Source organism: Clinocottus analis, unplaced genomic scaffold (assembly GCF_023055335.1).
Source record: "Clinocottus analis isolate CAN_PGR_092001 unplaced genomic scaffold, fCliAna1.0.p SCAF_21, whole genome shotgun sequence".
NCBI classification, from domain to species: Eukaryota; Metazoa; Chordata; class Actinopteri; order Perciformes; family Cottidae; genus Clinocottus; species Clinocottus analis.
In genome coordinates this window covers 4,450,136-4,462,454 of record NW_027175943.1, presented here as the reverse complement: position 1 = coordinate 4,462,454, position 12,319 = coordinate 4,450,136, and the positions used below count along the sequence as shown (strand labels likewise).

Here is a 12,319-nt window from a genome sequence, read left to right as displayed (position 1 = left end):
GACGGCCGCTATATTATCTCTAATGAACCTGTCAGCGTGCGCCGAATGGGAGTCGTCCCGATCTCCACACTGCTCCACAATGGTCAATGGCCTTGCGTTCATACGGCGCTCCGCACGACGCTCATACATGCGCCGATGACAGAGGCTTTCATGCGAGGTGTCAACCTGCCCGTGAGGAGCTCAATCCAAACGCTCGTTTGCGCACGCTCACCCCCCCCCCGACGGCACGGCCCTTTCGGGAGCAATTTGAGCCCAAAACACACTTGGCCGGGGTTCAAACCCACCGCTCGACTGATTAGTGGACGACTTGCTCTGCTTCCTGAGCCACAGCCGCCCCCAAAGGGGCCTCCGGGAACCATAAAGCTGAGATAACAGTAAATAGTGGACCGTGAACTGAGCGGGACTCGTTGCTTTTGGTCATCATGAATCACGAACCATCTGCTACTCGAGGTTGTTGTTGTTGTGTGTGTGTGTGCGTGGGAGACAGAGTAAAGTGTGATAAGGCCTGCGAGAAGGAGACACTGAATCACTCCATCGCTCTCACAGCCGCCCACGTCGACATCTTCTTGCAGCATCCAGCGCACACCAACGGACGCAGAGTATTGGTCCCTGAAGACGAGCGTCTGCTAAATTCGAGGTGAAGTTTGTTTTGCCTCCATTCATCAACCAAAAGATGTTGTTTTGTCGCTTTATGAATGCTCCATTTTTCAGTCTGTGTCAGTCGACAGGCTTTTTATTCACACTCGGGATGTGAATTAGCTTGATGTTACATTAATAACCTGACAAACCTTTCACATTAAGTTGAAATATTCCCGGGAAATGGGACAGGGAACATTTTAATGTATCATTTTTGGACCAAAGTGGAGCCTCAAGTGTTGTTAAGGCCTTTCCAATCTGCATTTACACGAGTGAAGTGTCCACTAAGCTGTCATGAAATCAAGCAGCACAGAGACTAGGTGTTGCTGTACATGCCAAGTCCATTATCCAAGAAAAGACTCGCGCTACTGTGCGACTTCATTCAGCGGCAGAAAGACTACTACTATGACTCAAGTAAAAGTACTATCACGTTGAAGAATTTGACTCTTGTAAAAGTTAATGACCAAGTCGGTTGAAATGTAACTCAAAACTTAAAACATTGCTCGCCGTCTGCAGCTGTGCATACAACTGATCATCGCTCACTGTTGCGTGCAGCACGAATTCAATCTACTTCCTCATAACACGGCTTCTTGAACTTTGACCTCCTTGCCCACATCCTGCTAATTTTTGGCAGACAGACTATATATTGGGACACGCCATAAATCATTTTCTGGCACGCTGAATAGTATGGCAGTGTTGGAACGCACAGTAATAATTAGGGTGTCCCAATTTAATGCGCGCCGCATGCAACGGGACGTGCGTCGCAGCCGCAGCAAGTATTAAAAGTAGAAAAGAAAAAGTATGCGCTTTGGATCGCGGCTTCATCTTCTTGTGTCCGTCACGCCTGAGACCTGCAGGACCCGAGTGCATGAACTCCACAGAGAGAAGCGAACACGACCGATTCTGTCGCTCTCTTCGGAAAAATGTACTTTGGGTGAGACTTTTCTGTTTGAGCGACACACTCTCGTGCGATCCGGCAACATCCTGGCTCAATAATCGTCTGCGTGAATATCTTAAAAGGCAGGAAGTGTATACAACTTCAAACCATTAGCGTTGATTGTAATGCGTCCTCTTTGTTACACAACATCGCTGAATACAATTAGACCTGATTATGCTCGAGCTAAAGACAGGGAAACCCCAAAATGATTAGAATTGATCCTCTCGATTAGAATAATTTGAACATCTGGAGTAAATATCTCAATCTTTCCGATAGCGGAAAGGACCAAAAATAATGAACGAGCTAGCATCACCACTACTACTGATGACATGTATGACAATGTGTGTGAAATACACCATCTCAAAAGAATTCCACACACACACACACACACGCAATGCTTTTTATCATTTCATTCAGTTTTATTACAAACAAAAAAAGAAAGAAAGAAAAAAAAGATGCATCATCATCGACATGTTTCACTGCCACTCATCATTTCATCGGCACCACTACATACAGTGACACAAGATACCTAGAAATTAACACAAAAATCTGGAGAGGAGACAAAGTAGAAGTGGAAAAAAAGAACTAAGTGCTTTTAACATTTTAGCTCAGGGGTTGCAAAAACGATTGTATGAAACGTAATTTGTAAAATGGACTATTTCCTGGGAAGATCAGCGAGATAAACGAACTCCTACAGTAGCTATCATTTTTATTTTAGTTTGAACGTAAAGCAGACTCTGACTAGGATTTACAGGTTGACATCAGGTTCTTAATTCAGTTTGATGATTTTACATTTGCTCAGCTATGTTTAAGGCGTTTTTTAATGATGCGGTATATAAAATGGATTTCCAGCCTTCGATTTTCCAGATAATAACTTTATTTTTACTGGGGTAAGATAGTATACATTTTCTTTCTGCCTATAGAAGCATTTAGGGTTACATATGGCCTATTTTCTATATATGTATATGTCATTTGCAAGCCCCAAATCTAAAACGTAAGCAAGAAAAACACCTTTTCTCGTAATATGTCTACCTCTGAAGTTAGCTCAACTTCTTCGTTTGTGTTCTCTTGTAATTATAGGACAAACGTGGCAGAGTGGTGCGTTCGTGTGTCGCACAGACTGTATCGTTCTTTCAGTTGTTTCGTTACAAAAAAGTGTCTCTTTTGGTAGAAGCTCTTTCTCAAATAGCAACAGCGAGAACAACGGCGACATCGACGACGACAATGCTCACAATCGCGAGAGTAAAAACACAAGAGAACGCGAATGAGCGGTTTAAATATGCAAAGTATATCACAGGGTTTTGTAGAAAGAAATAGAAACTTGGGTCGGGGTGAGGGAGGGAGGGGGAAATGGATTGAGAGCGAGGAAGGGAGGAGAGGGAAGGAAGGGGTCATCAAGAGGAGTGTTCAAGGTGATGGATGGGTTTTAATAACACTGACTTTCTTATGAAAAAAAGGTAATAAACATTCATATGAGGTTTCTGAAAAATAGCATCATAACCTCCAAAATACCTCAAAGCTCTTTACATAAACTGGAACCCGGGAAGCGGGGCGGGATGGCGGCAAATAAGTAGTGTGGTCGAACAAGTCCTGAATTTAATTATCATATCTGCGCTTGTTTTTATCTGGACATGTAGCATTGAAGGAAGAAGAAAAAAAAACCTGGAGCTGCTCGGACTGAGAAGGTTCAGCCTCTTCCGGGAGAATTAGAAACATTATTAAAACGACTGTAGGCACAGCTCGACGCCATTTTCTTTTTTTTTGTTCAGTTTTTTTTTTCCACGAGACAGCATTATTGTGATTAGCGCATGCTTCGGGGGGGGATGGAGTGCAGCGGAAGAAATTATTTTAGTTTTACATGCAGCTTCCTGTCGAGAGGAGGAGGAGGGTTACATGGTTTATTGTGAGATCTAAAGGTTGCTAGGATTGAGGTGGGTTGAGCGTTGTGTGTGTGTGTGTGTGTGTGTGTGTGTGTGTGTGTGTTTGTATGTGTGTGTGTGTGTGTGTGTGGATGAGGTTAGAAGCATCCCAAGAGGAGGAGGCCTGTGTGAAGAGGCCCACTTATGAGGAGTATAATGGTTTGAGGCAGACAAGAAAAGGTCACAAGAAGTTATGAAACAATATGGACCGTATGCGCTGTAGGTGTGTGTGAGTGACTGTGTTTATGCACTGTGTGTGTGTGTGTGTGTGATTGTAGTTTTTAGGGGTGTACCAGTCTGCAAAGTTTCAGAAGACTTTTGTGTGTGTCTGTGTGTGCGTGTGTAAATGAAGTACAATCACAAGCGGGTCGAAGAGTGCACCCTAAGTCAATCAACTAGTTTTAATACTGGATGTGTAGTTCAATGTTCTGAACAGCGTTTACCACGATAACTTTGCAACAGATGGTTTTGAGTGTGTGTGTGTGTGTGTGTGTGTGTGTGTGTGCGTGTTTAGTCTAGTCGTCGATACAGATGACCTCTCCGCTGCGCTGCTCCCGCCGGTTGACGAGCAGCTCTGCTTCCCGCTCCTTCTTTACAGACATGGGAGGCCCGTTCAACACTGCAGGGAGAGAGAGAGAGAGAGAGAGAGAGAGAGAGAGAGAGAGAGAGAGAGAGAGAGGGAGAGAGAGAGAGAGAGAGAGAGAGAGAGAGCGAGAGAGAGAGAGAGAGAGAGTCTGAGTTCAGTTCAGTCAGTTCAACATGCAACGTGTCTCCGTCCTCGCTGTTTTCTCTCGCATGCTGAAAACGGAAAAAGTCTCGCGCACACAGCAATGCACAAATGCAAATACACAACACTGCTTTTGAACATCTTCTGGGCAGCCGTGACGTGACGGGCTCAGGCTTCTGGACAACAACAAAAAAAGACCCGTAGCATAAAAACATGCAACTTCAGAGGGACCGCTTGTCTGGACCCGATTCAGCATGTGGGACATCTTTTGGATGTCTATGGACAGATCTACGGATGTATGTTTACAGTAGATTCAATATGCAGAGGAATCTTTTGCATTATTGTCAGAGTCCAATAGGTTTGACATCTGGATGTACTACTACAACACTAGCACTACACTAGCTTTTGTTTTCTGGATGTTATACACAGTTTTAAAGGTGCTGCAGAACGAGAAGTACACCATCACCAGACAACAGTAAATGACAGTAAATCAGACCGTGACCCAGAGGGTGAACGTGCCCGTCGTTCTTCACGTTCTGATTCTTATTTCTTATTTTATGCGTTTACTTTTTATTCTATATCAAGAAAGATGTGACTGAAATGAAGAAAGAAAGATTAAACTACAATGTTTCAGCACAAACACAACAATGTCTTCTTGCTGCATTCTCTCTATCACAGGAAAGGACAAAGGAGAAAAGGAACTTGGATATATTTTCCGTTTTCCACTGACATTGGATTTTAATCTACGATTCTCTTGAGGAGATCAAAACCTTTCGCCAGCGAGCTGACAGGGAGCACTGAAAAGAAATAAACTATGTCCTCTTTTGCGACATAAAGCCAACTTTATCTAAAAGAAAATACATCTCTGGTGCTGATATGGGAACCTGCCAATCATCTCCGTCTTGTGTATCTATGATAATTCAACCAAGGTGTCGAAATGAAACCGCATCCAGCCTCGCTTATAATACTTTGATCATCTTTATAATGAGCAAACTTGCATAATACAGTTAATCAATATGTCTCATTACATATACAGTATCATGTTTACAATAATGATAAAACCCAGAATGCATAACTGTTAACCTGGAGACAGTGAGGCCTGCAATGAGTAACACACACACACACACGCACGCACGCGCGCACACACACACAGACAGGCACATGAGGTCACAGACACACCGCACACAAGCATGGAAATTCATTTCTCTCTACACGACTGCACAGCTGGCCAGCGAAGGGATCTGTGGCTCCCACATTTGTGCGCTATCATGAATCTGCTCGGGGAGTGGAACGGCGAGTTTAGCGCTCCTTTCAAAACAAAGCCAGGAATAGACCGACAGCGCACTTCTCTCATTCGCGCCACGGGGAGAGATAAATTGTCATGACACCCCCGGGCAGATCAAAGCCGCGATAAGGAGTGCATTGAGCTGAGGACGTTTGAGTGTGTGTGTGTGTGTGTGGGGGGGGGGTTTAACTATGTGTGTGTCTCTAGAACCAGAGGTGGGGACCACTTGTGGGAAAACTTGTGGCTTTTTGCCAGTGGAGGCCAACGAAGGGGAAGAGAAAGAAGAGAGACGGAGTCAGCGAGTGTGTGTGTGTGTGTGTGTGTGTGTGTGTGTGTGTGTGGGCGGGCGGACAAAATCTGATAAGAGGCAAAACAAATCGAGGTGAAGACTGGGTGAAAGAGCACGAGGAATTACAGGAGTAGAGAGAGAGAGAGAGAGAGAGAGAGAGAAATCAGAGGAAGAAGATGGAACATGGAAGAGAGAGGGATGATGAGATGGAAAAAAATAAACGGCTGAGTGCTCAGGAAGGGGAGAGGACGAGAGAGGAGAGCGTCCGATGCGTCGCCACGGCCTATAAACAGCAAGAAAGTGCAGTGCAGAAAGGCAAACCGTGTGATGACATACTTTGTCCACCAGAGAGCGCTTATAAGTACTTTTTTCAACTGTGAAATGTCCCGCTCATATACATTTAGATCATACATGTTCCAAAAAAAACAAATAAAAAGGAAGCTTTTAAAAAAATGTATATGATGTGCAGCTGATTAAAAAACCCGTGTGCACACACCGCCTCGTCACGTTGCCGTTCCGAGTGTCATCACTTCATGATTAGCATATGCACTCTGGAGTCACGCGTGTTGTCTGAGGTCACGGTGACCTTTCACCGCCAAATCACAATCAGGTCAAATTGAGTTCAGGTGCGCAGCTGAAGAAACTCCCTCCAGACGTCCCTGAGATAACGAGCTCACGAGACGGACGGACGAACGTCACAATACAATCAGAACAAAAAATAAATAAATAAGCCAATATATATATTTAAATTATCTAGTGTTGAATCTTTCTCTTTTGTTTCTTTTGAGAGCGGACAAGTTTAGATTATTAGCGGGTTTCTTCATTGAAGCAACAGGAGTTTCTTTGCCCTGTAAACTCTGCCGTGGCGGCTCAAGAAGTGTTGGATGTAGTATTTAATCCCCACCAGTAGGGGCAGCGTCCTGAATCCTGAATGACTCGGGCTCAACATAAAATACACACACGGTAAAGAAGCTGTGAAGTTAAACACGAAGCCGCTGTGCACTAATGACGAGACGCGATGACACCAGATAACAGAATCCCTCTGCGGAGCCAAATTACACAAAATCTCACATCTATCCAGCCAAACTCCTCCATCTCTTCCTTCACACAAACCCCTCCGCTTCACAGTAGCAGCGCACATTGTTTAACACGAGAAAAAATGAGGTTGGCAGTGATATTTGCAGTTACAGTAAAAAAAATAATCTGATGACTCCAACAGCCCCCACACCTGGACATTATTAAGGAATTCCTAAAACGTATTCTTCTACTACCCCTGAAACTCGGGGACTTCACTGGAAGGAGCGTCTCAAGTCCAGAAAGACAATAAAAACATTCCTGGCCGTCGCGTCTCTCCCTGAAGGTCCCGCTACGATCTGCTAGAAGTGAACGCTGCCATCTTGGCGGGAAACGCAGGGTTCCCGCTCGCCGAAAAGCTTCGTGCGAGTGTGTCGCCGCCAAGAGCTTTTTCGTCGGGAACAACCTGTCAAGTGGTCCAAAGTGAACCAAAATAACGGAAAGTTGAAAAAAGATTAGCATAAAACCATGTGTCGCAAAAAGTAAGCAAACAAGGATTTTACTGCCAAAAAAAATTTGCATAATTTGCTCCTCTGTATGCATGTAAAATGTGTTTTAAGACCTCATGAAAACCGTTACGTATTGAATCCTGGTCAGATTCTTAGTCTTGGCAACTTGATCAGGTATTTATTCATTAATTAATGTATTAATTGAATATTTTTAAGCACTCAAGGGCACCATTGACATATCATCTTGTGGAGTTGATATTCAGCAGACGAGGAGCCACTTTGTCATTAATTTGGCGTTGTGTATTCGTGACGCTGAGTGCGCGTTCTCTCCTTTTAGCTCTGTTTTGGTCTCCACCAGCTCCTGTAGCTGCTGAATGCTCCGCTACGTTCACCAGCTAGTCGCTAACTTTGTCCGTCTGTGTCTTTGAAGGGTGGACGGGTAGGAATACAGTGGATTTATTAGTTTTTCACACAAAGAAAAAACACAAAAGCAGCTGCCTGCAGCTGGTTCACGATGTGGATGAGTTAATTGTTAATATAAACATATTATTATATTAATTCAGTTATAATTCTCCTAATTTAGGCCCCCGGTCAGACCGAGACGCGTCACCACAGATGCAGCTTCTTCAAAAATCACCTTGGCATAGAGCACAATTTAATTTGATTAACAAGGACAAAACTACAATTATTCAAGCAGACGAATTGTATAATTACAGTTACCTTGAATTATACAGCTCATCAGAATTAAAACTCCTAATATTGAGCTTTTTGTATATATATCGACCGACATCCCAATGATAGAAAATTGGTTTATCTGGTGACGATTTTCCGGCGACGCGTCTCGACGTGAACGGGGTCCTTATATGGTTGCATTTGTGATCGAACAAAAGTAAAATAGTTATATTTTTAAACGATACCTAGTTATAAAAAATAATGCTACCATGCACACAAACACAAAAAAGCTCACTCACACACGTACAGCATTCCTCAACCTTCACACAAGCAGTCCAGCTTTCATTGCAGGCCGCACCACTGCAACACTTCTCTGGTCTTTATGTCCTTTCAGCTTAAAAAGGGAAATACCACTCAACTTTAGCTTAAAAATACTCATACGCGGTAGAAATATTTGGATTGCGAAACGTATTGTTCGCCTCTCTTCCTTCCAGAAACGAGGCCGAGGAGTTCTCCCCGCTCTTTATAGTCTGGGATGTCACACTGAGCTGGAAAAACGATGACAAAGTCCAGAGTGTTTTATTTTCTCGGGGATCAGGGGACATTTTCCAGCGTGGAATCCATCACACTGTCACAATAAAGAAGCTCGAGGAACCAAAATGTCTCCCTGCGCTTCAAAGTGAGTCTCCCTTTTTCTCCCGATGACAGATTACAGTCTTTAGCTTCGGAAGGAGCGGCTCGTAAATACAGATTTTGTATTTTTGCAGCAGCAGCAGCAATGAGGCTTGCGATAATGTGATAAGTGGAGTGATATTCCCCTTTAAGTGACCCCTCCCACAAAAAAAGGTGCAATAGTAAATATGCTTTTTAATACAGTACATTTCTCAGAGCAACGTTGCTACTGACGGTTGAAAAAAGGCAACGTCTAAGTTTTTTATATCGACGGTTCTTCTACGCTTGTTTGGACTCAGGAATGCTCGAGCAAAAGAGTCCGTGGGAAGTGTTTTGTACTTAGAAAACTCTCTTATTCCCTTTTTTTTTCTTTCTTTCCTTTATATTACGATAGATAATGTATCCAATCTAAAATGAGAGAGTTCATCCCTTTCTATTTTGAGTTTCATCTGCCGGCACTCGGCTGGTGAAACTAAGTTCTTTGCAGGTTTTCAGGTTGTGTGTGAGGTCCACAGTGTATATAGCTGTATATATATATATATACATATATATATATATATACATTTATTCATATATATATATATATGTGTGTGTATGCGTGATACTGAGAAAGAGAGACGGAAGAATCAAGGACTGTGGAGGAATGAGGGAGTACAGGGTCAGAGCGAGGGAACGGGCTTGTTCAGTCAGCCAGCGGATGAAGAATTGATCCGGGGGGAAATCTTTTCTTTTTTTTCGGCGCGGAGGGAGAAACAGAAAAAGAAGTCTGGAGAAATCTGTCTGAGGGGTTTTAGAAAAAGAAAAGAAATCCCTTCTTTGTTCTGCATTTTTCTCCATTCCTGCCTTCATATCTGCATTCCTGAAAACCTGTGATTGCATTAACATACTGTGTGTGTGTGTGTGTGTGTGTGTGTGTGTGTGTGTGTGTGTGTGTGTGTGTTTTTTTCCACCCTTCAGTCCAGACATCTTTCCCCTCAAAGTCAGATTGTTGAGCTTTTTTTTTTTTCAGCAGCGCCATTTTCCCTTTGCTTAAGGATTTGTTTGTTCCAGACAGGTCATCTCTCTTTTTTCTGCCCCCCCCCCCCCCCCCCCCCATGCATCATTAGTGTTTGATGTCAGAGCCAGATTTTCACCTCTCCCCTCTTATTTTGGCCCTCTCTCTCCCTCGCGCTCTGCACTTGATTGCTTGTTTTCTTTCAAGTGCCGCCACGTCTTTTCATTTTCATGTCCTCTCCTCTTTGCCTCCCGTCTTCATTCGATCCATCCAGTGAGCTTTACTTCTCCCTTTCCTATCCCTCACATTCCAACAGTGTCAAAGTGCTCTGTCCTTGGGTCCTTTTTGGACTTCTTCCTCAGGCGTTCGTCTCTCCTTTTCAGCTTTCGCTGTTCCTTTTTTTTCACTCTCCATTTTCGTTACATTCCTGGAGGTTGTTTTTTTTTTGTTTTTTTGTATCCAAATGTCCTGTCATCCTCCCTTCATGGTTTCTTTGGTCGGCCGTTGCGCGGCAGGTTCTCCACCGTGTTGCTGAGGCGGTACTTGACTATGATGCTGTGCACCGTGGACTTGGGCATTCTCAGCTCCTGCCCGATGGCCCCCTCGGACTTGCCGTCCTTCCAAAGGTCCACCACTCGCTGCCGCTGCACCACATCGTGCTCCTTGGTCTTCTGGCAAGCAGCGTTTGGCCCTCCGGCAGCTCCCCAAGCAGCTCCCCCGGTGGCCCCAGCAGCGGCGGCGGCTTCTGTGGGGGCAGACAAGCGGCAGACTGTAGTGGAGACTCGGAGAGGGGAGCAGGATAATGTCACACTTTACTGGTCCCCGAAGGGAATTCTCTTTTAGTTTGCCTTGCCTCCCTTCCATGCAGGGAGGTCAGAGTTCAGGGGGAAAGGGTGGGGAGGCGGGGGGGGGGCGCTACTGGAGCTGGAGGAGTTTCAGTGTCCCGCTCAAGGACACTTCAGCTGGCCGGGTGCTTGCAGACATGGGGGCTTGAACGAGTGGGCTCCGCTTGCAGGGCAATCTGCCTAATTTTCTACGCCCCCTTGTCTAGAATGTGGGACTCCGTTTAGTGCAGATGAGTAGCTTCCTCACGGCAGTACTGATGGCTGAAACGGGTTTTCCAAAAAAAAAAAAAAAAATGCAATTCAAGATATTGTGCAAGTGAGATATTGCCATGCGTGAGACGGCACACAACAATCCTTTCGTTGGAGCATTCGGTGTGTCATTACATCTTTCAGCTGACAGAGTGCGGCTAAAGTAGTAGACGTGAAGTTAAAAAGTGCCACGGCAGACATGCATACTCCTGGATATGTTTTGTGTACTCAAGTGAGGGAGCTTCTCTCAGGAGAGGGCTATTAACGGAGGGAAGCTCGGAGGTCTCGAAATCAGAGAATTTTGTTGTTTTAACTCCATTTCTGCGGCTCACTTTCTTCCCCTCCCCCGTCTGAGTCTAAAAAAGGTCAGCAAACCAAGGCGACCCCAATCAAGACCATGAACGTGGCCTCGTTCGCTGCACGCTCGCGCCCTGCCAGAGTCCAGATTGTTCCGACGGCGCTGGGCTCGGCTCGGCTCAGCTCGCCGCGAGGCCCCCGCAAGCAGAAACCCACGGGAGCAACACAACTCACGCGCGACTATTTCTGAAAACAGCCGGCGCTCGGGCCCCGCCCTCCCGCCGGTTCACAAGTCACAACACGGCGTTTACACAACCAAACTCCTTCTGCGGTTTCGGTCCCTCTCAAAATACCTTGGTACAAAGTCTGAATGTTTTCTTGGCACGGCCAGACACAGAGCATAATGACATTTTCAGAGATAGGCCCTGGCTCGCGAAAATGCAATGCCTTCGACAGATGTCTCGGGCTACAATTACATAAATCAAGATGCACTGAGTGAGCGGCAGGCACAGCATGGAGAGAGCTGGGTGTTGTGGATTTTTTTTAAAAACTTTTTAGGTCAAAGCCATTGGTGAATATCAAGTTTTACCAGTTATCTCCGCCACATCGCCGCTATCTAAACATCTCCCAACACGAACACACATGTAGAGGGAAGACTGCGTCTGGTGAGCACATGCTGTCACCAAAACCAGTCATAAAAAAAAAAGAAGAAATTCACAAAATACCAGAGCGCTGGCGAGGAGAATCGGACGAGAGGCCACAACAGATTCTTGCTTTTTTTTACGATTTTGAATTCTCAAGCTTTTTTAACCAATAAGTAATGAGAGACACAACACGACTTGATAAGGGACAAATAAACATGTTGGAATAAGAAAACACACAGGTCAGACAGCACTCACTGTGCTTTGTTGTTGCACAATGTATCGTGACTGCTGCGCTTTGAGGTTTTGAGGTCGGACATGTTAAGAGAAATGCCTTAATATAGCGGTGCAGCACGTTGGTGTTTGATTTTGGTAATGTCTATTTCAGGTGTCTGTCTGGCAGCCACATCAGAAACTCTGCTACAGACGTGTTTTTCCAACATCGACTCCTTTCTGGAGCTTTGCAGATTTCACAACTTAAACTGCTCATGGAGATAAAGTGTCTTCTCAAAGTGCTTTAAAGCAGAGCTGCTTTAGAAGCCATCAGGTAGTTCTTCTCTCCACATATTAAAGGATTACATTGAAATTCAAGAGTTGAATAACATTGTACTTGATCACAGACGTTTTTTTTTT

The 12,319-nt window shown here is 44.7% G+C and overlaps 1 protein-coding gene across 4 annotated transcripts in view; it reads right to left on the bottom strand.

The window, feature by feature from the left end:
* Positions 1-1,971: 1,971 nt before the first annotated feature.
* chd3 (chromodomain helicase DNA binding protein 3) overlaps positions 1,972-12,319 on the bottom strand; it is a 38,070-nt gene continuing 27,722 nt past the window's right edge. For 3 of the 4 annotated variants that reach the window (XM_068587649.1, XM_068587647.1, XM_068587648.1), the window contains exon 40: positions 9,788-10,399. In XM_068587649.1, coding sequence (XP_068443750.1) covers positions 10,137-10,399 — 263 coding nt within the window. In that variant the 3' untranslated portion in view covers positions 9,788-10,136. Of the gene's footprint in view, positions 4,112-9,787; positions 10,400-12,319 lie in introns of those variants that run through there. The other variant, XM_068587650.1, reaches the window with a different exon arrangement.